The sequence below is a fragment of the Conger conger genome, chromosome 12 (assembly GCF_963514075.1).
Source record: "Conger conger chromosome 12, fConCon1.1, whole genome shotgun sequence".
Classification (NCBI taxonomy): domain Eukaryota; kingdom Metazoa; phylum Chordata; class Actinopteri; order Anguilliformes; family Congridae; genus Conger; species Conger conger.
This window is the reverse complement of record NC_083771.1, coordinates 17,537,890-17,565,544: the sequence shown is the minus strand read 5'-3', so window position 1 is coordinate 17,565,544 and position 27,655 is coordinate 17,537,890. Positions and strand designations below refer to the sequence as shown.

The 27,655-nt window shown below is 47.4% G+C and overlaps 1 protein-coding gene across 2 annotated transcripts; it reads right to left on the bottom strand.

The window, feature by feature from the left end:
* Positions 1-4,515: 4,515 nt before the first annotated feature.
* dqx1 (DEAQ box RNA-dependent ATPase 1) lies at positions 4,516-27,212 on the bottom strand. 2 transcript variants are annotated; one of them, XM_061215686.1, is made up of 13 exons: positions 26,829-27,212; positions 21,318-21,654; positions 20,541-20,734; positions 19,657-20,044; positions 15,900-16,166; positions 15,070-15,169; positions 14,310-14,465; positions 12,964-13,155; positions 11,679-11,804; positions 11,229-11,419; positions 10,516-10,706; positions 9,831-10,013; positions 4,516-4,674 (listed from the first exon to the last, which is right to left on the bottom strand). In XM_061215686.1, the coding sequence occupies exons 2-13, from the start codon at positions 21,597-21,599 to the stop codon at positions 4,665-4,667; spliced, it is 2,280 nt and encodes a 759-aa protein (XP_061071670.1). In that variant the 5' UTR covers positions 21,600-21,654; positions 26,829-27,212; the 3' UTR covers positions 4,516-4,664. The 2 variants fall into 2 exon arrangements, with proteins under 2 accessions (XP_061071670.1, XP_061071671.1); XM_061215687.1 differs by lacking the exon at positions 4,516-4,674 and having other exon boundaries at positions 7,558-10,013; positions 26,829-27,209.
* Positions 27,213-27,655: the final 443 nt, after the last annotated feature.

Genomic DNA, 27,655 nt, shown 5'->3' with positions numbered 1-27,655 from the left:
AGCCGGGAAGCAGGCGCGGCAGGTCATCAATGGGCCATCTTCTGCCGGAGAGCTGAAAATGTAAACTTGCACCGTGAAAAGTTTCTGACCACCAGCCGGGGGCTAGGCCACTCAGCTCCAGGTCCTGTGGGCCGCAGCGTCTGCAGGTATTCGCTCCAGCCACGTACTACACCACCTGGTTTCAGTAATGACCTTCCTGAACCAAGCCGGGAAAATAATTGGCGAAACCAGCTTGGGCAGGGCACGGTTGGAGCATATACCTGCAGATACTTTTGTTCTTTGAAAAAAAGGTCAACTCGTAAGTAAAAGAAAGTTTCCGACAGACGGACTGGGGCGTCACTGCATCCGCTGTGACTCATTCCTTCTCAACCCAGAGCCATCAGCTCAGCTCATTATTTTATTGTCCCTGCTAAGGAAGCGGATCTTGCAGAAACAATAAAAAACTGTAAAACATGATACAAGAATGATGCATACACCGTGGGCAACAAGTGACATAATGGAATAAAGGACACTGTAGATACTGTATATGAAGACACTATATGAAGACACATCATGGTGGTGTTGAGCTACCGTCACCTGAGAAGATGGCCATCCCTCTTCTAGAGAGTTCTTTCTTTGTCAGAGCAGGGGTATCATGAGTCCCACGGAGTGATTAACCACGGGACAGTATATTAATGTGAACTTAGAAAGTTACATTACGGGGTAAGCTATCATTTATTCATGGCGTGAGGTTAGATACATGTGTATCTCCGGGCGGTGTGTATAAAAAATGTATGAGGCCTATAACGCCGTATTAAAAATTGATTCTGGGCTGGGCGTCATGGGCGCTGATGCCAACCAGCAACAGCCCCCCCCACCCCCCGGGGACACGGGCAGGGGGATTTTAATACCCCATCACCCTCTCCGGCCCCGCTGTGTCTGACTGGCCACCACCCAATCTCCCCTTCCTCCACTTCTCTTCCCTTAACCTCTCCTCCTTCTCCATCCATCTTTTTCCACCTCTCCCTAACCCCCCGCCCCCCCCCCCTCGCTCAGTCGCTCTGTCTCTCCTTCTCTCATGTTGCCCAGGTCCTTCAGGGGGTTTCGCCTTCATATCAAAACCACAGAGGAAGAAATGCTCGAACTGTAAATAACAATTCACCTTCATGAACATGAAAAATACTTGTCAGAAATGAAGGGGTGATTCAACTGTCCACTGTCTGCTGCAGCCCCGGTATACCCCTAACCAAGTTACACACCCCCACATGCCTTCACCTGGTCAAAGGTCATTAAAAATCGGTGCTTTCTGCTGGTACTTCGATGTGCCTGATGACCTGTAACCTATTAGCAGCTGAAATTATGAGGTATATCGACCAACGGGAAATGATCACTTGCAGAGGCCGGATGAATTGGTAACTTGTTTAATCTCCAGAGACACAAATTAATGCGGTACTAACAGGAAATAGACTGCAGTTTGCATTGGTGAGATTTGCCTGCTCCATAATATTAGGTACAGTCATGCTATATTAATGTGGCCTTAAGTGTTTTTGGCATGAAAACAAAGCTTTTTTTTGGTTTGGTTCCCAACATGGGGCTGTGTATTGGAAACAAAGAAGGCGTGATGCTACAACGTATCCTATGATCAAAGTACACAGTATACAGTATATTCAATAAGAATACAATAACCCTCATTTTCATAGCTGGGGCTTTTTGCATATAGCTATGTAGCAATAGGCCCTTGTAAGAGAAGCCAAGTTTCAAACGTTCATATACCCACCAGAGACTAGGAATGAATAAAGATCTAAAGGAGTCATTATTTTCATTTGAATTTAATTTTGCTAACTGCTTTCGAATGGGTTTCCAGTTAGCGGAGCCTTCGAGTGCGTATCTCGTTTTTTCCTAGCAAAAGGGAATGAGGTTTATCCCATGTGGGGGTGCGCGAGGTAGCAGAGAGGTTCCTATCCATGGTGAGTAAGATTAATCTCCGTGCTAATAAGGACGTGACTGCCTGGGTATCCGATGAATACGGCCCTTGCAGACTAATCCCAAACACAGCTGGAGATGGATTCTAAATAACAGGTATATTAAAGACATGTTCAGGTATTAAAGGTTGCTGGCTGGTATGGAGCAGGGCCTGAACATACAGACTGTGAACTATTCTATTTTTTTAAGTTTGCATGTAAAAAATCAATATCATTCATAGTTCACGCGATACCAGGACAGCCTGTATGCATCGTCAATTGAGTCGAGGAGTGTGTAATTCCTAATTCTGCCGGAGGAACGCCGTGCCACTCTTCCGCGAGAAAGCCAATAAACTTCCGATTAGCTGATGGAAGCGGAAAACGCTGACTCGGGCGTCGCTCCAGAATGTCCTCATAAATGCTTGATTGGGTTCATATCCGGTGACTTAGAAGGGCCAAGACATATGGATAATGTCAGCGCCGCGCCCCTCGAACCGCTCCGCCTGTGATCGTCCGTGCTCTGCAGACCGACGAAGTGAAAGATGTCCTTCTTGGCGGGGGAAGGGAACGCCGATAACTCAGCGCCGTTAATCCGCTGACAGCGACCTCACTTTCTGAGGATATTGGGCGCGCCTAAACCGCGCCGGCGGAATGCTTACAACGCCATTACTGAACGGATCGGATCCGCACCTGAACCCTTCGCTGTCGGAATAAAATGCTGTTGTGCGCGTGACTAAAAGAGACTTACCGCCGCGTATACCTGCACGGGTCACGCATCAGACCAGCGACTGGGAGCAAGGGCGCTAATTTAATCTTAAAGCCAACATGGACATGATGAATCGTGTTTAGCTGGAGAAGCACAAACATTTATTTGCGCTCTGGCTCAAATAAAATGCATTTCCGTATGTCGTTTGCAAGAGTGATGGCGTCGGCCTGCACCCAGTCTGCCCCTAGCATAGACGGCAAGGGATTTCCAGGTGAAATATAGTTTGGTGATGCACTTTGGATGTCTCTCCCTCTTCCTCCAAATCACTGTCAAGCCATCAGTCAGACCAGGGTCCAGCTAGTGAGATTAAGGCAAGCTGGTCTGCACAAAATATCTAATTAGGGGTTTAAAAAAGTTGTAATGTTACATTTTTAAGAAAAATATTTATATTTAAATAAACAAAGTACCGTTTTATAAAGTACATTTTACTCTCCACTAGAGTAGAGTTGACTTTGACAGAGTACAGTTTACTGAATATTTTTGAAGTCTGTTAAAACTTGACTTTGGTCTAAATTTGTCAGGTTTCAGCTGAAAACAAAAAAGACATCATGACACCTTGAGGACCAAGGTTGCCACACACCTGGGGCCTGTTCCACAAAGCAGGGTCACTGAGTTAGATAACTGCACAGTAAATCCCGGAGCCTGTCCACATGGACTGGAGTTAAAAGCAGCTGATGCATTATTAAATACAAGCTATGAATGTCAATATATAAACAATGAAATTTTTCAATGCATGGTAATCCTGTACTATATTTTCACTGGTGTACAGAGCTACGGAGTGGCCCACCTCTGCATTCCTGTGCTGTCTGTGCTAGAGGAGGTTCCAGTCGCTCGCCTGTCTGTTGTTATATTACAGATTATGCATGAAAACAGACCTTTCATTGTTTACTGTGGCCTTTGAAATACAAGTCATGCTTGTTAAGCACAATTTGTGACCTCTCCTTGATTTACTGATAATTATGATTTTTATTGTTCTTTGACATTTTCATGAAGACAGTTGTTAATGTTTTCCATGGGATGCATTCGTTCATTCGTGTTCTTTCTGGATCTTCCATGTCCAGAGCCCTTCTGTTCCCTTATATTCCAAATAGGCCATTCAAAGTCCTTATGAACAGGACACAGGTACACAATCACACCCCACCCAACTTTTAAAGGTCACAGTTGATTTTAAATGAGACGCAATATCTCTCCCTAGTGGTAATTATGGAGAACTGCACAACTCAGACGCATGCTTGACTTTCAAAGGAGGGCCATTTGCTACCCCTAGTGGCCATTACTGAGTACTGCACAATTTTGATAAACTTCAACTTGTTGGCTGCTGGTAGGTGAGAAAGCGACCTTGGCTGTGTTGAAGGTGACTGAAAGTAATGTGAGAAGCCGAGAACCAGAACAGGCAAGTCCTGCCTCGCTTTTTATCACAAGTAGATTTTAAAATAGATTTTCTTTTCAAATCATCTGTCATTTAATTCCTTTCACATTGCTTTCCCTTCACCTGGTGTTTGTGTGCAGACAGTCAGTGGGAAGAGAGACTAATAGCAATTTTCATACCTTCATTTTTTGTTTTTTCCACAAATGTGCTTAACCTGTCCTTGCCACTGTGCACTCACGCATTAATTGTCGCTTAATTTGGCACCTGTAAATCAGCCAATCAGAGCAGCATTAGACATGCGTGCCCGGGCGTGGGCTCGTACTGCTTCTCACACTGAGAACAGAGGCGATTGGAGGAGCTGTATGACTGAAGGCCTCTGAGTGGTCAGAGATAGGTTAGCACGGCGCTAGCTCCTGAAAAAGTCACACAAGCATGGCAGGACTATTACACACCCTGCTGAAGCTGCCAGCACTATGGCGGTGTAAAAGCAGGTGTTCGGGGACTGGCCTGGGACTGGGTTCTGCAATGGGGAACAAACCGGTTCTAAAGTGAGACCGCGGGATCCAGCCTTCCTGCCTGAGGCCGCTTCTCAGAGGCATCTGCCAAAATCAGAGTGAGAGAGAGTATTCAGCATCATTATTATTTTACTATACATTTCTATTCTAATTGGTTTGCAATATTTAAATATTGGCAATATTTACATATGTATCTCCTGCCAATAAAGCAGCTTGAGAGAGCGAGAGCGGGAGAGAGAGAAGTAGAGAGAGGGGAGAGAGAGAGAGGGGGCGAGAGAGAGAGGGAGAGAAGTAGAGGGAGAGAGAGAGAGAAGTAGTGGGAGAGAGAGAGAGAGAGACCTCAGGCTTTGGGGCAGGGGCTGGGACATTAGAGGGGTGGGTGTCTGCATTCCCTCATGTCTCTCTCCCTCCCTCTCTCTCTCACTCTCTCTCTCGTGCTACATTATCCTCCCTCGCAGTGCTCCCCAAACTGTCTGAACTTTTCTTTAGTGGAGTTTTTTTGTAAACTGATCAAAAGAAATAAATGAATCCTTAGAGCATTAAAGGCTTATTAACACGCAAGAACTCAGTAGTCAACTTGGAAAGCCTAAACTCTCACACATGCATATACAAACACACGCCCACACACCCTTGTTGACTTAAAGCTATTTCAAGAACAAATGTGTTCCATACTGTATCAGCATAACTTACAGCTAAATCTAGTCCCACCCCCCAATTCCCATTGAGATCCATTCAAAAGGAGTTTTAGTATCGCTTGTAGGACAACCTGACAGTAAGATATCCAGACTCTGATGATGTTGATAGGTCACAGACATCATGCTATGCAAAAGATATGCAACTAAATACAAAACATGACGCTTATTTGACATTATATTAGTTTGTCTCAAACATTGAAATGGTGGGCTACATATAAAAAGTGAATTATCATGTAACATTACAAGCAGTTGGGGCGACATGGCTCGGGCAGTAAGAGCAGTCGTCTGGCAGTCGGAGGGTTGCCGGTTCGATTCTCCGCCCGGGCTGTGTCGAAGTGTCCCTGAGCAAGACACCTAACCCCCAAATGCTCCTGACGAGCTGGTCGGCACCTTGCATGGCAGCCAATCGCCGTCGGTGTGTGAGTGTGTGTATGAATGGGTGAATGGAGAAGCATCAATTGTACAGCGCTTTGGATAAAGGCGCTATATAAATGCCAACCATTTACCAAGCAGTTAAGGTTTGGTTCCTCTGACTGCGCGGCTTGCAGAAAAGCCATTTATAAAGCAGATGGCAGCTCTTTTAGTTTTCGATGACATTCCTTGCTGCAACCACCACCTCACACAAAGAGAGGTGTTGTGCGTAAGCCTTTTTTTCTTCACAGAGAGCAGAGGCGCTGAGTGCACACTGCGCAGAACGGGAGCTGTGCTGAAAAAGATCTTCATGTTTCATTTCACGTTTTATCTCGCAAACCACCTCCATCCCTCCCAAAGCCATGACCCCATTTTGCAGGCTGCCACTTTTGAACATTTTAGCGTGTCGACATCAAGGACAGGCATTACAGCCCACACCTCAACGCCCAGCCAAACTCCCCATCAACGCAGGAAGGGCGGGGTGTGTTGGTATATTATCTTACCACACATGCACACAGGTACACACACACACACACATCACATGTACACATTGCAGACGCCCCCCCTCCCTTCCGTGAGAAAGTTAGATAGTGGAATGTGAAAAACAGGTGAAGACAATGGGGTCCAAACTGCTGAAAGTCTGGACACCTGCTCACTGAAAATAAACCACTGGAGGAAGAGTCTCAAGGAAAAGACAAATAAATGCCAGCAAGCAAAATCTGCATTGTGTTAATAAGTCAACACATTTAGCATATAACTTAAAACAACTGATCATGATTCTGGCTGGGATTCCAAAAAATGTTGTCCATAACCTTTTAAATGCAAGATTTTTTTTTTTTAGTTTGGCACATTCACTAAAATTCATGCAAATTGAAAGTAAAAGTGCAGGGTGCCATTTACTGGTCAATAAATTTATTTGATAAATGTTGATTGAATCCAGGCCAACGGGGAGGGGGGGGGGGGGGGGCAGGAGAAAGTCTGAACCCCCCCTGCTCACATTTTAATGTTTTTTACTATTATTGCACACTCTAAATAACAACTTAAAATATTAAACTTAAGAAACGATCCTTCAACAGGCGGATTAATGTTGCAGTCAACACAAACGGCAAAAGTAGGGATATAAGTAACAGTTTTGGTTCCAACAAATATCAACCTGTGACAAATTGAACCCAAAAGAAGGGATATAAGTAAAATGTATTACTTCTTCGAAGTCAACTTCAGGACTTCTGAAAATATTATATTCAACTGCAGATACCTTTCATATGTAGGTTGAGTTATTATTCTGTTAGCACAAAAAGAAAAGGATAGTGGCCAAAAATGGCAACAGTAGCAGGTACTCTGTAATAAACACTCCTTCAGACTGCCTCAGGCTTTTAAATGTCAGTTTGCTGCAGTAATTATAACTCACAGACTGGCTTACAGGCATGAAAGGGACTGAGCTATTGGTCGGCTTGTAAGCCGTGAAAGCACACCAAGACACCAGAAAGTTCTAGACAAAGATACTTCACAGAGTCACAAGATACTCCACTGCTGCTGGTGTTCCCACCCTCTCTGCTTCTCAAGTACAGGAGGTTCTGGTTGGTAACAGAAGGTTCTGGTGCTGTATTAGACTGTCCAGTATCCAATGCCTATGTACTGCTCTCATTCTCACCCCTGGATGTATTTTCGGAGGATACAACAAATTGCAATGTTTCAGCTTTAATGGTAGGGACACAGAATTTGTGATCTTAACGGTTTGGAGTATCTTGGGAGCCTGAAGAACTGAGGTCCATGTAGCGGCAGACGAAAACGAGGGCAGGTGAACTGAATTGGGAAAGACCACACTGTTCCAAAAAGAAACACACCCTGAAAGAAAAGAGGAGCCATTTTCCTTTCAATTTAATTCCATTGCGACAGACATAATGTGAGATACCAGAGGAATTTTCTCCCCATCACACACCACACAACACAAAAAAAAACTAACAAAGAAGAGGGCACGAAGAGGTCAGAGTTCAGAAGTAAAAAAAAAACAAAAAACCACTGAGTATTTGATAGACCATGAGCGGTAGCAGGATTTGATTTCACAGCAAGGACAATAAGTCCCTCAACCCAAAGCAACCCAACCCAGTCCAGCCCAACACTGAGGATCCACAGTCATCATCACACAACAGCCCCAGATGGGTTTGGTCCAGTCACGCCCGCCCCCACTCAGCCTATTGGGCCTCACACTGACCCCTGGGGAACCACACCCAAAATCTGACCTTGAGTGTTCTAAGCTGGCCAGTCCAGTAGTGTACATCCAAAACACAACCCCTTACATAATAATACCAATAACAACAATAATAATAATGCACATATGTAAAGGAAAGGTGTGAAACTCAAATGGACTTTGGGCCACGCCCACTTTGTACCTCACTTGTAAACACATTAATCAGCTCTCTTTGATTCGCTAAAGCTTGAAAATAGAAATTCCGATTGGCTGCTCGAAGGCATACTATGCAGGATTTCTATCTTGAAAATAATATGCCCTAGCCAAATTCAAATTCAAAAGATGTGTTTGGGACATTTGTGGACGTGGCGCTCTGCGTGGGGAGGGGTGGGTGCGGCTATGGGGCCTGTGGGCTGGGATTGGATTAGGTTTCAGCCAGTGACTGAAATGGAGGTAAAGAAGCAATAAGACAAGCTGACGAGGCTCCGTTCAAAAACCAGAGTCCACTGGAATGATTTTCCTCGCTGGCGACAGTTATTGAAAAACAAAGATAAAAACGCTGAAATGGATTTTAAACATCAAAATGGAGGCGAGTGGGCGGGATTGAGAATGGAGGAGGAGACGCCTTTGATTGTAAACACAGGACCACAGCAAGGCTAAAAAAATCCTGCGTAGTATGCCCTTAATGAAAGGATACCATAGAAATCTGCAGGCACCAAGCCAACCCCCCCCACCCTCAGGACTGGAGACGTTCCGGTCCCAGCAGTAAATGCTGCATGCAGACAGACTGACTGCTAACAGACAGGTTAGTCTGCCCCCTGGAGGCCAGGGAGAGAAATGGTGGTGGGCATTCACATGAGATCCTGAATATGAATGTCACATATACATATCCGTGTAAATATAAAATTGTGTCTTTTGGTGTCTCGAGCCCTTTGTCTCTTTGTCACTGGTCCACAGTTATGTACAAAACAATAAGTGGACCTTGAGTGGAAAAAAGCCACATCTTGCAAATCAAAAAAGATACAGATGGATGGCATATAAATAGTCAATAGTCATAAATGTAGTTTCATTTTTTTGTCAAGTTGACAGTTACAAACTTTTTTTCTATTTTAATCACAATTCCCTGTGATCTCTCCTCAAGTATTTCAATTATCCATAGTGAAGCATTAGTTCAGTTCTTTACTGGTTTGATCATCCCAATTTGATCATCCCAGTCCATCTCCAGTTACACCAGTTAAGGCTAAAATGGGTCCACTCAAAGGATGCCTTCCGATGACAGCAGCTACTAAACCTTGGGACAGTAGCATGTTGTTCATCTTCAGCTCAAAGTGTTCATATTGGTCAAACTGTATTGCACTTTGGAGAAAGTGTGCAGAGCAGTCTGTGTAAGAAGAGCATGTGTCTGTGTGTGCGTGTGTGTGTCTGTGTGTGTGGGCGGGTGTGTCTGTGTCTGTGTCTGTGTCTGTGTGTGTATACCTGTGGAAGTGCAAGTAGTGCAGGTACACTATAAATCAGTTAGTATTTGTGAATGAATGTGTGTATACCTGTGTAAGTAAGGTATTTAGTCTGTGTGTGTGTGTGTGTGTGTGTGTGTGTGTGCATGTGTCTGCCGGTATGTGTGTGTGTGTAAGTACGTGTGCCTGTGTGCGTGTATGTGCATGTGTGGTGTGTGTGTCAGTAAGTGTCTGTGTGTATGGTGTGTGTTTGTGTATGGTGTGTGCTTGCATGTGTGTATATGGTGTGTGCATGCATGTGCGTGTGTGTGGTGTGTGTGTGTGTGTGTCAGTAAGCGTCTGTGTGTATGGTGTGTATGTGTATGGTGTGTGCATGCATGTGTGTGTGTGTGGTGTGTGTGTGTGTCAGTAAGCGTCTGTGTGTATGGTGTGCACATGCATGTGTGTGTGTGTGTGTGTCAGTAAGTGTGTGTGGCTCTCCTGGCTCCTCACTGCAGTAAACACATCTCTGTGCTGTCCGGGGCTTCGCTGTCGGGGTCCTGACCCCCCCCGGCCCCTCCGGGGCCCTGATCCTCCTCCGCCGCCCCCACATTCTGCCGCAGCTCCATCAGCAGGTCCCGCCCCTCGCTGGCCGGCAGGTTGCCAAGGTAATACTGAGGAGCCAGCTCCACCAGCCTATCAGGAGAAAGAACAGGGGTCAAAGGTCATTGTGAGTGTACTTGCGTCGCTGATGGCTACTGATGGCAGTGTGCTTTATTAGTCACTTTTGAAAAGGCAGAAATATCCATCAAAACCCCTCATTAGTCTCCTTCTTCTGAGCCTGATTATATGAACTTGTTGTCATGTCTAGAACCAATTTAGTTGCCGTTCATTGTACTTAGAAATCAAAGTGCAAACTGGGAGAGGGAGATAAATGTAGGGTAGGGCTCCCACTCAAATCAAGTTTATTCATTTCATCTTCTCAATGACAATTTTCCTGGATTTTAAGAGGCAAAGATCTACACAGGCAAGATGGAGACACATTTTGCTGAACATTACTTTCAACACTTAACAGTCTTGTTTCTACAAAGACACACACCTCCCCTACCATAAACCCTTGGTTATGGAATTATTGTTTTCAGACGGGACGTGGGACTGCGTTCCATGGCGTTCTGGACGGGGGTAGTTCTGGACTCACATGTGCGGGTGGATCTCAGAGGCGGTGCGGATGCAGTTGTCGTGGGAGATGGTGAACTCGTGGTACAGGACCCAGCTGGGCGGGGCCGGGCGGGGCCGACGGCACAGGTACGAGGAGAAGGGGTTCAGGTGTGCCACGTGGCGGTGAGTCAGCAGCAGGTAGTTACCCAGACCGTCCACGTCATGGGCCACCTGAGACACAGGTAACATTACACCTCAGACACAGGTAACATTACACCTGAAACACAGGTAACATTACACCTGAGAAACAGGTAACATTACACCTGAGACACACGTAACATTACACCTGAGAAACAGGTAACATTACACCTGAGACACAAGTAACATTTACACCTGAGTCAGACACATCTTTAACTAACACTTCCCTTCCTGGTATACATTTAGATGCCTGTGAATTGGCCATAACGATCACCAACCCAAACAATACCATATGTATGGAAACATAATTCTGTTCTGAATATTTGTGAAAATAAAGTTTCAAATTGTCAGCAGTCTGGAATTTTACTGGTGAGTAAATGGTCAGCTTATTTCAAATACATATTCGACCCAAACTGGTTTACAGAATCGCTAGTTTTGTGTAAAGACTGCAGACAGAGTGTCAATGCACGAGACAATAAGAAACATACGGTTGTGCTTCTTTAAGGCAAATTCACTGTGTCTAGTGTAACTGCAGAATTCTGTGGTGCCGCCCACCTTGAGGAAGAAGCCTGAGATGAGCGCCCGCTTGACGTTGGTACTGTTGTCCTGGCAACCGAAGGCGGGGGGTGAGACGGGCAGCTCGATTCGCTGCATCACCTCCAGTAGCTCTGCCCTGATCACCACGGCCAGCCGCAGGGAGGCGCCGTTCAGGAAGTTCTTGGTGCACCACGCCTCGTCCCCATCGTCTACAGGAGTACACACACACACACATATAAACACACGCGCATACACACACACGTATAAACACACGCTCATACACATACACACACATATAAACACACGCGCATACACACGCACACACACACGTATACACACGCGCATACACACACACACACGTATAAACACACGCGCACACACAAACACACACACACACCCACTAACACACACACACACACACACACACACACACACACACACACTGAGAATAAGAGCAGGTGAGCTCACGCTGGACGTAGGCGTTGAAGATGTTGATGAGGGTCAGGTGGTCTCCCTCCGCGTGCAGGAGGACACGCCGATGGGTGGCAGCAGCCTCCTCACTCTGGGGCGGGGGCGTCACCAAGCAGGAGGGGGCTGGGGGCCCGCATTAGGAGGGTCACAGTCATTAAACTATAAGAGCACAACACCGTGGTGTCTCATCTAGTGTAAATAACACATCACGTTTTTACCCCTTGTAAGTCAGGGGGGGCAACAGTAGGCAAAGATGGTTGGCTAAATAGCCATGGTGTAAACTAATGCTGTGTGTGCTGAGCTACGTCAAAGTTATACATCTACCTGTTTTACTGAGAGCTAGGGCTGGGCTTCGCTCGGGGCGGGGCGTGCAGGCGGGGAGGTTGGGCGGGGTGTTTGGGCGGGCAGGCGGGGAGGTTGGGCAGGGTGTTTGGGCGTGCAGGCGGGAAGGTTGGGTGGGGCGTTTGGGCGTGCAGGCGGAGAGGTTGGGTGGGGTGTTTGGACGTGCAGGCGGGGAGGTTGGGCAGGGAGGTTGGGCAGGGTGTTTGGGCGTGCAGGCGGGGAGGTTGGGCAGGGCGGGCAGGCGGGGAGGTTGGGCGGGGTGTTTGGGCAGGCAGGTGGGGAGGTTGGGTGGGGTGTTTGGGCGGGCAGGCAGGGAGGTTGGGCGGGGTGTTTGGGCGGGCAGGCGGGGCGGTTGGGTGGGGTGTTTGGGCAGGCAGGCGGGGCGGTTGGGTGGGGTGTTTGGGCGTGCAGGTGGGGAGGTTGGGTGGGGTGTTTGGGCGGGCAGGCAGGGAGGTTGGGCGGGGTGTTTGGGCGGGCAGGCGGGGCGGTTGGGTGGGGTGTTTGGGCAGGCAGGCGGGGCGGTTGGGTGGGGTGTTTGGGCGTGCAGGTGGGGAGGTTGGGTGGGGTGTTTGGGCAGGCAGGCGGGGAGGTTGGGTGGGGTGTTTGGGCGTGGGAGTGGGCGTTTGGGCGTGGGCGTTTGGGCGTGGCTGGTGTTCCTGTGGGGTATTTCGGCAGGGCGTTTGGGCGTGGCTGGTGTTCCTGTGGGGTATTTCGGCAGGGCGTTTGGGCGTGGCTGGTGTTCCTGTGGGGTATTTTGGCAGGGCGTTTGGGCGTGGCTGGTGTTCCTGTGGGGTATTTCGGCAGGGCGTTTGGGCGTGGCTGGTGTTCCTGTGGGGTATTTCGGCAGGGCGTTTGGGCGTGGCTGGTGTTCCTGTGGGGTATTTCGGCAGGGCGTTTGGGCGCGGCTGGTGTTCCTGTGGGGTATTTCGGCAGGGCTCACCCGTCAGCATGGCGGCGATGGTGAGGAGTTCGCTGACGCAGTCGAACTCGCAGGACGCGATGAGGGCCTTGGCTAATGGCGGCTCCAGCGGCAGCTCGGACATGATGATGCCCACCTCCGACAGGTTCCCGTCATCGTCCAGAGCCGCCAGGTAGTCCAGGTCCTCCAGGGCCTGCATCAGGGCCTCCGGGGCTGCAGGGGGCGACAGAGAGGTAAAGCTCAGGAGAACCAGAGCCTCCTCCTGCAGACACACGGGCCTGTATTCAATCCTTCAACCATTTGTCCTTAAGAGTTGACTAATGGTAAGCACATTTTTTATTCACAAAAACTGTTTGCCAAGATCATTTCAGAGATCACTAAAGTTGCCAAACTTTTCATGAAGAAAAAACGAATTCTTGCTTTTAATTGTTAATCAATGTTAAGGCCAAATATTGATTGAACCCCAGCCTCTAGTTATTTAGCATCCATTTGACAGGAACAGATACACAGATATTATATTCAACAACAATCTGATGCAATATACTGTAACAAAAACAGCTCACGCCAATTTCCAATGTTAATCCATATATGTGCCTGGAAACTAAGGGCTGTCCTGGCTGTCTGATTTGTCATCTGCTGCACTTTTAGCCAGCAATGATTGGGTTAAACCTTAGTTTCTTAGTAACTACTCTACTACTATTATTAACTACTCTAGTAGTACTCTACAAGTGCAACCCTTGAAGAGCTATGAGGAGACTTATTGTACCTTCGAGCCTATGGTACTAGAAGTCTCTTACAGTTTTGGGCTTACGATAGGAAATTGTAAATTTAGACTTCAGGGGGATGGATGGAGAAGGGGAGAGAGGGAGCGATGGAAGTAAGGAGGGAGTAACACAATTATATTGTAATGAATATCTTTTTTCTCTGCCTCCCACACAGAGATTACCTGGGTAATTGTTTATTGTCTGGTGTTATTAGCCACCTTTCCTTTCGCAATATAATTCCAAAAACCACCGTCGTGCTAAAACGGAGAACAGGGGAGAGGGAGATGTAGAGATGGAGAGAGAGCTTGTGTTCGAGTGGGAGGTACCGGGGAGAAAGGAGAGCGAGAGAAGAGAGAAAAGTGAATGGGGAAAGTAGAAAGAAAGAAAGAATGCAGAGAGGGGAAGAGGGAAAGAGAGGGCCAGGAGAGAAGACGCAGAGAAGGAGGAGACGTAAAATAAGCGTGTGAGTGATAATCAATAAGGGGTTAGAAAGGGAAGTAAAATGGTGGGTATGCCCCCCTCAGCAGGGAAGGCCTGCCAGCTGAACTGCTATTGGTGGAGCTGGAGCTTGTGGTGAAAAGTGAGCTCGGTGGCGCCCCCTACCAGGCCGGTCCAGGAACTTGCACTGGCCCATGTCGGCGATGTCCAGCCTCTTCAGCAGCAGGACCAGATGGCTGAGGTTAGCCTCGCCCACGTCCGGGCAGCGGGTCTCTGCCATACCCTCGTACAGGGCCTGGGGGTACAGCCGAAAGCACAGGCCTGGGACAGAACAGAGCGGGGTGCCTTTCATAAGTCACGTGATACCAGCCTTAGTTCTCGCCGAAATTCAATTGATATTCTCCATACAAAACTCTATTTAGTCCTGGAGTGAGCTTAACGGCAGACTATGCAGAATGGCTCCCTCCTGTGTCTGTACACAAAAAATGCATACTCCCCATTCTCAACCCCGCCTCTCCACAGCAGTCTACCGTGTGCCACGATAGCAGTGAGCTGAGAAACCGTGGTCTGACATGATATAAACATCAGCTTTAATAGTCCCCATCCACACAGGTGATTTAGCGAGATAGTTAACATGTCCCCATTGCCTCTTCAACCAAATTAAGAATGTATGTGGAAACAGTTTTGAAAATGAAAACCCAAAACATTTTTTATGAGCTTTACGGTTTTATTGGTACGAGATGGACCCCTTTTTATTCTATTTTTTTTATATTTACTCTGATAAATGTATTAATATCTGTATTTATATCTATTATTTTTGCAATAAAAAGGTATCTGTAAGTCATATAATGTGTGTATGCCAAAGGGCTGATCTGAGGTCAGTGCTGTTAAGGTGAATGAAATGGGAGGGGTCTGTTCTACCCACCTGGTGAGCTACTGTTCACCCTCTGTGTGCGCATATCCGCCTGGTCCCGGCTGATTGGCCGCAGCACCTGGGAGTCTGCTCTGATTTGTGGATTGTAGACCTAAGGAAGAGCAAGGGTTTGTGGGTAGTGTAGTCTTTGCTTTTGTTTGAGTAGTCTAAGAACCACCATTAAATGTCAGGAAGTGAGGCCTGAAGGAAAACTCATTCACACAGGCAGACGGCTGTGTAGCAGCCAAAAACATCAATGAAACATAACCTTTCAGTGAAGGCCTGTACCAATAACAGCACCATAACAACAACAACATCATAACCTTTTGGTGAGAACACAACATCTAAAAGCCTAAGACCTGGGGTGAATGTAATAACTTACTCGATAGTCCAAAAGTCCAAAGATACACAAAAACAGGCAAACACAAGTAAAATACAGTAAAAACACTGAACAAATGCACACAGGAAGAAACACATGACCAGACAAAATAGTCAAACACACTCACATATATCACACACAGTCTCAGTCTCGCACACACAAATACAGTCTCCTTCACACTCACGCTCACACACACACACACAAAGACTCATATACACCAAACACACTTCCCACATCTCACTCTCACTTGCACACACACACACACTCATGTTCACACACTCACACACACACACACTAACACACTCACACTCATGTTCACACAGTAACACACTCACACACACTCACACTAACACACACACACTCACACACACTCAGACACTCACACACACACTAACACACTCACACACACACACACTCACACACTCACTCACAAACACACACACACCGTGCTAGCGGGACTCACGGTTTTCAGCTGCATGCCGGTGTCAATGACGTAGCGGATGTTGTCGAGTGAGAAGGAAGATTCTCCCAGGGTGTCGGTGAGGATGACCCGTCGTTTGGTGGTCCCCGGAACCCCCTGGGGCTCCTCCAGGTTCTCTGGTCCTGTGTCGTAGACGCGTTGGGTGGCGCCCCCTAGTGACGCGTACAGGGACAGCACCTTCAACTCACCCAACTGGGGACTGAGAGCCACAGACTCCTTCTCCAACAGAGCCCTGCACTCACTGACCTCCTGAGGGTGGGAGGGATACAGAGAGGGGGAGAGAGAGAGGGAGGGGGGAGAGAGAAAGCGGGGAGAGAAAGAGTGAAGGAGGAGGAGAGAGGGGGAAAAGAGGGGGAGAAGAAGAGAAAGCGAGGGGGAGAAACAGAGAGGGGGAGAGAGTCTACTTTAGAATGACATTATTATATTACAATATTATATTTGCTTTGGCATCATAGTTGAATTTGAACAGGAATAGGGAAAGCAGAGAGAGATGGAGCAGAAAACCCCCGTGCTCACGCACCATCACAACAGTCCCACAACAGATAAGATTAGATTTGGCTCTTGAAAATGTTGCACACCTTTTGCCTAGAGGCAAACAAAAAGGTCTAAAAAAATTAGTTTGATTTAATCGTGTGCCGTGGCTACTAAACCGAGGATCTCAGCCATTTTCTTCACGTCCTTAAGTCCTTCATGTCCTCTGCAGTACTTCTTACACAAAGGACATGTCCTCTGCAGTACTTATTACACAAAGGACATGTCCCTTCATGTTGTTTCTTGCACGGGGGCCATTTTCTTCCAGGGTATCAGGAGAGTGAAAGAGATAGTAAAGGTATGTCAACATTTTCTATCTCTGAGAGAGTGGGAGAGTTGAGACACACAAGAAGAGGCTAGGGAAGGTAATGTAGCTTATTAAGCCCTCTGGTGGCAAAAATCTAATTTCTCCATTGAAATCCATTCAAAACTATGATTTTACCCTGGTCAAAATTACAATATTTTGGACAGAACTTAGAAATTATAAAAATTCTTCATACCAAAGTAATTACTCTCCAGGGACTGATTTTAGGTCTGAGCCCCACAGAAGACAATGTAATATTTTTAAAATTCCTATTCATCTTTAGTTTTAGGTACCAAAAAGCCCCATAGTCAAACATGGCAGTCTCCATGAACTGGCTTCATGAGCCCCTGAGCAGCTCCCATAGGAACCCATCGAACAGTCCTTCTGTCTCACTGGATTCATTGTGTGCGAGACATCTTTCTGCTGAGACTGTGCTGCCATCTAGAGGCAGGCAAATGCATAGCACTACTATGGTCACTAAGGAGCAAAGGAAGCACTGATCAGACATACACACACAATACACACACAATGTACACACACACACAGCTCTGCTGAAACAACAGCAGGAACACAAAATAATGAGTCAAAACAGAGAGAGTGCATGTGTGTATGGCGTGTGTGTGTGTGTGTGTGTGTGTGTGTGTGTGTGTGTCCATAGCTATACAGTAGCCATGTTATATGAGCTCTTCCATCTCCAGCTCCCTCTCTCTCTGCCCTTCACTCTTTTCACCCATCCCTCGCTCCACTCCTCTCTCTCCGTGTTCTCTTCTCCCTCGCTCGCCCCATCAGGCCGGGCAGCAGGGTGTGACTGTGACCTCTTTAACGGGACAAAGTTCTGCACCCTCCCCCTCCCTTTATGTGCTCTTTCCATCTATAATCCCCTCTCTCCTGCTCTTCTCCTTTCTTTCAGCCCCTCTAACTCTTTATTCCTCTCTCTCGCTCTCTCTCTCTCTCCCTCTCCATCTCTCATAATAAAAGGAAGGACCCTGAGAGCTCTTTAAAGGGACCAAGTTCTACTCCCTGCCTTATCATCCACAACTCCACCCTCTATCACATAAACACTGTCTTTTCTGGGCTGTGTGTGTGCACAAACATGTGTGTGTGTGTGTGTGTGTGTCTTTCTAGTGTGTACCATTCTATCCTGTGCAATTACACAGAACACAAAGCAGGATTTAAGACTAAGATTATGTAATACAGAGAGTGTGTATGTGTGTGTTTGTGAGTGAGTGTTTATGTGAGAGACATATGCATATGCATATGTGTGTGTGAGAAATAGTGTGCGTGTGTGTGTGAGAAAGAGAGAGTGTGTGTGTGTGTGTGTCTGTGAGAAATAGAGTGTGTGTGTGTGTGTGTGTGTGTGTGTGTGTGTGTGTGTGAGTGTGTGCGTGTGAGAAAGAGAGTGTGTGTGTGTGTGTGTGTGTGAGTGTGTGCGTGTGAGAAAGAGAGTGTGTGTGTGTGTGTGTGTGAGTGTGTGCGTGTGAGAAAGAGAGTGTGTGTGTGTGTGTGTGTGTATGTGAGAAAGAGTGTGTGTGTGTGTGTCTGTGAGAAAGAGTGTGCGTGTGTGTGTGTGTGTGTGTGTGTGTGTGAGTGCGTGTGTGTGTGTGTGTGTGTGTGTGTGTGAGTGCGTGTGTGTGTGTGTGTGTGTGTGTGTGTGTGAGTGTGTGTGTGTGTGTGTGAGTGTGTGTGTGTGTGTGTGTGTGTGTGCGAGAAAGAGAGTGTGTGTGTGAGAAAGAGCGTGGCCACCTGACACCCTTGTCTCACCCTGCAGGCAGTTCCTCATTCAAATGGAGGAGGAGAAAGAGAGAGAGAAGAGAGGGAGAGAGCAAGAGGAGGAGGAAATGGAGGGAATAGGAGAAGGGAAGACGAAGGGGGGAATATGGGTCACATGCTGATGAAAAAGAGAGTGATTAAAAAAGAGTACAGGGGAGGAGGGACACTTTATACAGGGAGGAGAAGAACTTGGTTAGCTGGAAATATGAGACACAGAAACATGGAGACCTGTGGGAGAAAGAGAGAGGCGAGGCAGAGAGAGAGAGAGAGAGAGAGGGAGAGCGGGGGGGGGGCAGAGTGAGAGAGGGAGAGAGAGACATGGAGAGAGAGGGAGAGAGAGGGAGAGAGAGGGAGGGAAAAATAGCGAGAGAGATACAAGAAAAGAGTGAACAGTAAGTGTGTGAGCTCCAGACGCGGAGACAGACGTGTCTGAGGGGCAGAGAGACAGGTGTGTGTCTGAGGTGCAGAGGCAGGGACAGGCGTGTGTCTGAGGAGCAGAGAGACAGGTGTGTGTCTGAGGAGCAGAGAGACAGACGTGTGTCTGAGGGGCAGAGAGACAGACGTGTGTCTGAGGAGCAGAGAGACAGGTGTGTGTCTGAGGAGCAGAGAGACAGACGTGTGTCTGAGGGGCAGAGAGACAGGTGTGTGTCTGAGGAGGAGAGAGACAGGCGTGTGTCTGAGGGGCAGAGAGACAGGTGTGTGTCTGAGGAGGAGAGAGACAGGCGTGTGTGTCTGAGGGGCAGAGAGACAGACGTGTGTCTGAGGGGCAGAGAGACAGGTGTGTGTCTGAGGAGCAGAGAGACAGACGTGTGTCTGAGGGGCAGAGAGACAGACGTGTGTCTGAGGGGCAGAGAGACAGGCGTGTGTGTCTGAGGAGGAGAGAGACAGGTGTGTGTCTGAGGGGCAGAGAGACAGGTGTGTGTCTGAGGAGGAGAGAGACAGGCGTGTGTGTCTGAGGGGCAGAGAGACAGACGTGTGTCTGAGGGGCAGAGAGACAGGTGTGTGTCTGAGGAGGAGAGAGACAGGCGTGTGTGTCTGAGGGGCAGAGAGACAGACGTGTGTCTGAGGGGCAGAGAGACAGGCGTGTGTCTGAGGTGCAGAGAGACAGACGTGTGTTTTCGCGGGACTGAACACCTGCGCGCTGGAGAGGAATACCAGGACGTCCCCAGCCTCCCCCCGGCGGTGCAGGTCCAGGGTCACGTGACAGGCGGCGGCCGCCGGATCCCTGCCGGGCGGGGGGTCGCGGTACAGCGTCTCCACGGCGACGGGGTCGGCGGGCGGGGCCAGGGCCAGCAGGGGCGTGTCCTCGCCCAGGAAGGCGGCCATTCGGGGGCCCAGGGGGGGCGAGGTCAGCACCACCACCCGGAAGTCGGGCCTCTGGCGACACACGTCCCGCAGAAGACCCAGCAGCACGTCCGTGGCCACCGTGCGCTCCTGAGCCTCGTCCACCACCACCACCCCGTACTGACGCAGCAACGGGTCTGACATCATCTCCCCCAGCAGCAGGGAGTCCGTCACAAACCTGCACAAACACAGCGCGAACGCAGGAAGAGAAGGAGGGATGAAAGGGGAAAGAGGGAGGACGGAAGAGCAGGGGGTGGTGGGGAGGGAAGGATGGAGGGAGAGAGAGAAGAGAGAGAGGAGAAGGGGGGAGAAGGGAAGGTTGGAGGGGGGGGAGAGAGGGCGGATAATGGAGGATGAGGACAGCCACAAAAGAGAGAGGAGGAAAAAGAGGGACAGAGGAGGAGAGAGGGTGGACGGAGCAGAGAGAGAGAAAAGGTTTTATGATCAATAACCCACCCTGGACGTGGGGTGCGACTCAATACTCAAAAAAGTGAATCCTCCTATCCTCCACTCATCTGTGGGGGGAGGAGATGAGTGGAGGAAAGGAGGATTCACTTTTTTGAGTGTCGGGACACACCCCATGATCACACCATTCACAGGCCAGACAGACAGAGCAGGCAGAGCCCCACACGGAGATGCAGTGTGACCTCCAGGCCAGCAGAGGGCGCCCTCACCGGAGCAGGGTGTCGGGGGTGCAGCCCTCGTCGTGGGGGACCCGGTAGCCCACCTCCAGGCCCAGGCTCAGGTCCATCTCATCGGCCACTCTCAGCGCCAGGCTGCCCGCAGCAGGCCCGTAGGGCTGGGAGCAGCACACCAGCCCCTCTGTGAACTGCAGGGAGAGCGCATACTCCACACACCACTGCGCCACCTGGGGGAGGAGAGAGGGCTTTACACTGCCTCTGAGTGTGTAGTGTGTGTAGAGAGTGTTTATGTGTGTGTGTGTGTGTGTGTGGTGTGTGTGTGTGTATAGTGTATAGTGTATAGTGTGTGTATAGTGTGTATAGTGTGTGTGTGTATAGAGTGTATCGTGTGTGTGTATAGTTCATAGTGTGTGTGTGTGTGTATAGTGTATAGTGTGTATAAAGTGTATAGTGTGTGTGTGTGTGTGTATAGTGTATAGTGTGTGTATAGTGTGTGTGTGTGTGTGTGTGTATAGTGTATAGAGTGTGTGTGTGTGTGTGTATAGTATGTGTGTGTGTGTATAGTGTGTGTATAGTTTGTGTGTGTGTGTATAGTGTGTGTATAGTGTGTGTGTGTGTGTGTATAGTGTGTGTATAGTGTGTGTGTGTGTGTGTGTTTGTGTGTATAGTGTATAGTGTGTGTGTGTATAGTGTGTGTATAGTGTGTGTGTGTGTGTGTGTGTGTATAGTGTATAGTGTGTGTGTGTATAGTATGTGTGTGTGTGTGTATAGTGTATAGTGTGTGTGTGTGTATAGTATGTGTGTGTGTACCTGCGTGCTCTTCCCCGCTCCGCTCTCAGCACTCAGCACCACCAGGCTGTGTGTCTCCAGCAGCTCCAGCAGGCTGTACTTGATGCTCCAGACGGGCAGCTGCCTGCGGCGCTCCAGCAGGCTGTAGTACCGGGAGGAGAAGGGCAGCCCGTCGTACGGGTTCACCTCCAGGTCCCCCAAATCCGCTCCGTCCCCCTCCTCCTCATCCAGCTCCCCCGACAGCAGGGAGCCCACGGACAGGGAGTCCAGGGCCGAGGGCCCGGGGGGGGGCGACGACATCATCGCCTTGACCAGAGAGGGGGGGGTGGGGGGAATTAGCGGAGGAATTCAAGATTACCTGAGGAAAGAGCAAAAGGAGAAGATGACGTTTCGATAAAGAGAGGTCGGGAAATTCAGACAGGCAATATGAGAGAAAGACAGAGTACGAGGAGTTTGTGTGACACACACTGGTTTGTGTGAACTCTTCAGGCCAGTTTATATATAGTTAAGATATTACGTAGATGGATATCGCTACATTTTAACCAACATTCCATTGTCCAAGTATAAAAGATTCACAAGCTCAAGTCATGGGAGCCAGTTGATGGCATGCTAAAAATTATTATAGAACATTGTCATCTCCTGTAATGACATGGTAACGTTGCCTAATTGTAAACTGCCCTTGAGGTACATAAAAGCGATGTTATTTAAAAAACTTGGTTAGAACAATCATTACAGCTAGCCCTACTGTTCATAACCCTGTCTTGGCAACCGCTGTGTTACTTGACCATAGCTGTCAATGTTGTTATGAAGAGTAGTAGACAGTAAAATGGAGAGGGCTGTTTTCAGCTGTTCCACTCGACAGCTGAAACCAGACTGACTCGCTCAGTTCCCATGAGGGTAATGCCAGCCATCTCCAAAGTGCTCGGAAAAAAAGAATATTTGTTTCCAAATCACTTCATATTTTTGTTAAACATCAATGCTTGTCCCTGACTTCAGTTTCAGACTTCAGGAGCGGCGCGGGCAGTCAAGCAGGCACAGGCAGACGCACAGCTGTGTCTCTGTGCTATTCCACACAGCTGTGTCTCTGTGCTATTCCACACAGCTGTGTCTCTGTGCTATTCCACACAGCTGTGTCTCTGTGCTATTCCACAGCCCGGGAATGCAATGATTCTCCCTGCAGACATTCAGACAGAGAAACAAACTGGCTCTCTCTCTCCGGCTGTCTGTTTCTCTCTCTTTCTCTGTCTCTCTCTGTGTCCCCATCTCTGTCTTTCGTTCTCTCTGTCTGACTCGCTCTCTTTCTCTCTTTTAGACTCTCTCTATTTAAATTCAATTCATTTCAAAGAGGCTTTATATATACATATTTCCATATACATGTTGCCAAATTTTTACGAATAAAATAACTATTTTTCTCTGTCTCTGTTCTCTCTATCTTCTCCTCTCTCTATCTCACTCTCTCACTTTCACACACACACAAAAGATTAATATCCTGAACACATGGAAAAGACAGCTGGCTATGTGAGTGCCTGCTGAGTTTCATGGTCAGGTTGGGCAAAATGAGAACAGTGCGGAATGAGAACAGTCCTGAATGAGAACAGTCCCAAATGAGAAACGGCCCAAATGTGAAGTCCCAAATGTGAAGTCCCGAATGAGAACAGTCCTGAATGAGAACAGTCCTGAATCAGAACAGTCCCAAATGTGAACAGTCCGGAATATGAACAGTCCGGAATGAGAACATTCTCTCTCACTCTCTCACTGTGAATAGTCCCGAATGGAACAGTCCCAAATGAGAACAGTCCCGAATGAGAACAGTCCGGAATGAGAACAGTCCGGAATGAGAACAGTCCGGAATGAGAACAGTCCAGAATGAGAACAGTCCCGAATGTGAACAGACCTGAATGAGAACAGTCCCGAATGAGAACAGTCCCGAATGAGAACAGTCCGGAATGTGAACAGTCCGGAATGAGAACAGTCCCGAATGAGAACAGTCCCAAATGGGAAGCAAAACTGCAGCCACTTTAAGAAATAACCGCCCACATAAGCATCTAGCGCACCCACTCATGAGTCTCTCTCATACTGCCCACACATTCAGGAACACTGCATAGCCCAAACGGCAACCATTTGCATTGATAAAGCCCACACTGATATACAAGGAGAGTCTGTACACAGAGTCGGCCATCTCCTGGCTCTGCCTTTACATTACATTACTGCCATTTAGCAGACTATCGCATATCTTAGTGATTGACTGTGTTGGTTATTAAAGCCCACACTCTGAGCCAGCGAGGTTCCCCGCGTTCAGTCTGTTTCCTCTCAAGGTTTCTTCCAAAATATCACCAGAGTTTCTCCTTGCCACTGTTGCCGCAGGCTTGCTCTGGCACAGGTTTAAGACAGATTTTTCTGTGAAGCGTGTTGGGACGATTGTTTGTGAAACACCATACAAAGACATTTTGATTTTATTTTTTGTATTATTTATTTTGCATTTTACATAGAATCCATTTATAGAGCTGGATAAGATATTCAGGTTAAGTCATACTTGGAAGTCCTACCTGGGATTAAAATATACAACCTTGAGCTTACAAGCCCTTGCCCTTTGCACTGTGCTACTGCCTTCCAGAATGGGAGGGGAATGGGTTTACATGATAGGAAGATACAGAACTGGTGCCTTTCCTCGTTCGTTTTTTGTCTGCACAACAGGAAGTGAGCAGGCGAAGTAGCAAAGGAAATTCAGGAAGAAACCTTAGGAGGACTCAAAGGGGGAGACAATCCTCCTCTGGCCAGCTCAGGGTCAATCAATCAATATGCACACTAAATGAAATTAAGAATAAGATCCAAAGTGGAAGCTTGCAAATGGTAGTCTCATCTATAGCTGAAGGAGCACTCACCCTGGAACATCTCCATCTGAATTTATCCAGCAAAGGCAAAGCCTACATTAACAAATAATCTAAACCATTGAAATGGCTGGTGTCTATTTTGGCAAATAATTCCTTGACACAAATTTGCTTGTTTTTCTATAGGTCTAGGTGTGTGACATACGGCCTTAGCATTCAATTGCAACACTTGAGACTGAGCATGAGACTCTTTTTTAAAGTTGTAAGGAGGACAACCAGCTGAACTGGTGCCGTTACTCTGTGGGTTGTTGTGAATTCCAGAGGTGTGGGCCATTGTTATTCCTGTTCCAGAGGGTCAATAACAAAAGAACAATTCCCACAGCACAGCTAACCTGCACATCCAGGGTGCAGCAAAAAAAAGACTGCTGCAGTGTGAATTTATCAATGAACTGCAAACCCTGCCAAAGTAATGATGCATTCCGACACTCAAACACAATTTCGTTTTTAAAAAAGGGAAAAATACTTGCATCTGCTTTAATAGCCCAGTCTGGACGCTAAACTCCTGTTGCATTTGGAGTTAGCCAACTTACGCTCAGCCCAGGTAAATTTCAAGTGGAAACACCTGTTCACCTCAGGTATAACTAAGTAAGAGTTAAACACAAGCTGAAACAGAAGTTATAGCAGAGCTAGGTTCCGCGAAACGGATCTTTCGGGGATGTTTTTGAAGGGCGGGGGGTCGACTTGGTTGATGTCAAATGGGGGGGGGTCAAATAAGGATGCACGCTGCGGTGTGAAAAGGATTGATTGGAGGGGGGCGGAAAATTGACAGGCATTTGATGGACAAACACACCCACTGGTACACGATGACGTAAAATCTAGCTTTTCAGGAAGTGGATGGAAAAAAAAAGTTGGTATGAAAATACACAAGTATTACAATTGAATAATGTTTTTTCGAATATATACTTCAAGACGTGTTTGACGTCCCAGAATTGACGAAGCAGGAAAAAGTGAACTTTGGTTTCAGCTTGTCTTGAAGATTAAGAACAGAGCTTGTCACAGCAGGGACACCCAGGACGGGAGAGAAACAAATGAACTGCAGCAGCACAGATCAAGTGAGGACAATCAGGGCAGTGATCCTACTGAGGACACAGAGTCCAAGACAAAGTCGTCAAAGCCAACAGGATTTTTTCTGATACAACCTGGGTAAGGAGTGGCCATGTTTACACACCATAAACCCACTGAATATAAACAGACTCAAGAGTCTCTTTCACTGAGGCTAGGGATTGTTAGAATATATTTGCACACACATCACATGATGACACGGTCACACACGCACACTCAGTTTCTCGCCACTGTTTGAGAGTTTTTTTTCCCCGCTGGGCTTTTTTTCTTTAACTCATGTGCTTGCTATTTAGGGGTTCAGGCCTAGTGTTTGGTCCCTCTTTTTGCCCTTCTGTTACTCCGTAAAGGCGTGTTTGTCTGTTTACAGTCTTCTGTAAACAGTGTTATACAAATAAAATGGAATTGAGTCTCTGTCTCACACAGGTAAACACAAATGAGAGCATGCGCACACATGCATAAAGTGTATCATTTAAAAATTGATTTGGGGTCTTTGCAGATTATTGGCCAACTCCATCATGCCAATTCTCAACATCACAGTTCAGCCAATTTATGCCACAAGTCCTTTACTACTACAATGTAAGGAATGATTTCTACTTGTTCTTGTCATTATTGTTGCTGCTGTAGTTGATGTAGCCACATTTGTTTCCCGATCGATGTCACTGTAAACCGTCAAAAGGCTGAGCTACGCCGGGGTCTGATAACCGGCTATACCACGTTCGCCCGAAATCTGACTCACCTCACAAAGTTGTGTGAGACACAAGAGGACACCCCAGACAGGACTGCGCTGCGCTATTACGTAATAAAGGGACCGCGCCGGAGTGTCACTGCGCGTCGCACCATGGTAACTCACCCCGGCCAGTTTGTGAAGGCACAGAATTTGGCAGGGCGCACACAAAGAACGTAACTACTGAACCCCAAGCGCAAAATGAGACGAAGTGAAGGATGGAGAAAGAGGGATAAATGGTTGGACAGCGGGGGAGGGTGAAAGGGATTAAGGGTGAGAATGTGGAGGATTATGTTTTTTTTTCGCCGTTTATACAGTAGAGTGGGCTATCACTTAGGGGAGGAGTCAGCACGCAACAACAAAGAACGGCACTTCAGCATCAAACATTAAAACAAAAAAGCATAACCTACCATTAGAAAACAGAATGCAATAAGAATTAGCATCATACAGTGGCATAATTGTTAACTGTAACCACAAAGTACAATATATGATATCTATAGTAAAGCGTAGCCTATAGGCTATATGACGTTGTAGACTGCAACATTATCACTGTGCGAGATGGACGCCTATATCATTTCTCAAAAGACCATTTTCCAGTGGAAAACTGCGAATGACAGTACTAAGAAATTAGTAACCAATTACAAGACAATAAGGACCCGCTCTGACATCGCCCCCTTGTTTGTTATCTTTATTTTATTGGCCCGTCACCAGCCGAGCGTCCACACTGAGCAAACAGCAACTACGTGTCAGCTGAGAGTCACGATGGGGGGAGAAGAGAGATCGAATTAACTCGCCAAAAAACAAATAACTAAACAACGGTGACACAGTACTAAAACGAAACCAGTTGTTTCCCCTTACCTGTGACACATTACGCCACCTCGACGACCCCCTAAGATCCCTCGACGAGTGCAGAACAACCCGCTGTCAAAGTCTGGCCGGGGTATAATTTCACTGTTCAACGTAGCCTGCTGGTATACTGAGCGAAAGTCGCACTCTAACTGGCCCAAACCGGTCGACAGTCAAACTGCCGTGTCCCGCTTGTACTCGACAGCGTACCGATGTCTCCTCTGGCCCGGTGTCCTGTGATCGCTGGCTTATCGGTGACTTTTGACTTCGGGAAAACACTTGCTCGCTGACCGCAGTCCGACTACAGAGCAGGCGCCATCTTTGCTCGGGCTCACCGTGCGCAGGTGTGGTTCGACCGACAGAGGGAGGAGCCGGCTGGTTCAACATTGTCGGCAGGCAGAGTGGCAGACCTCAGTGATGGATTCATGCTCTCAAGTGAAAACCGGGAAGCTTCCTTCAAGCAATATTTTCATTTTATTGTTCATAGTCTTTATGCAGGAGACGCCTGTTGTCCATTCAAACTTTTCTCTGTTAAATTAAAACAGAATCTTTTAGATCGGTGATGCCCGCTGGGAATTGTTCAAGTAGCCTATGTTAACATGTATGACACGTTTATTAAAGATATTGTAATAAACACTAAAAATCTACACACCTTGGACGATTTTTGCCCATTTTTTACATTAGAATAATTCGAAAAAAAGACACATTCCAAGTATACCAAAACTGACATATCGAGTGAGACTCATGCCTGACTACGTATTTAAATGTATGTATATATCATGAAAATATCGGAAATATATTTTAATGAAGTAATTTATTAATTCTTTACTATACATATT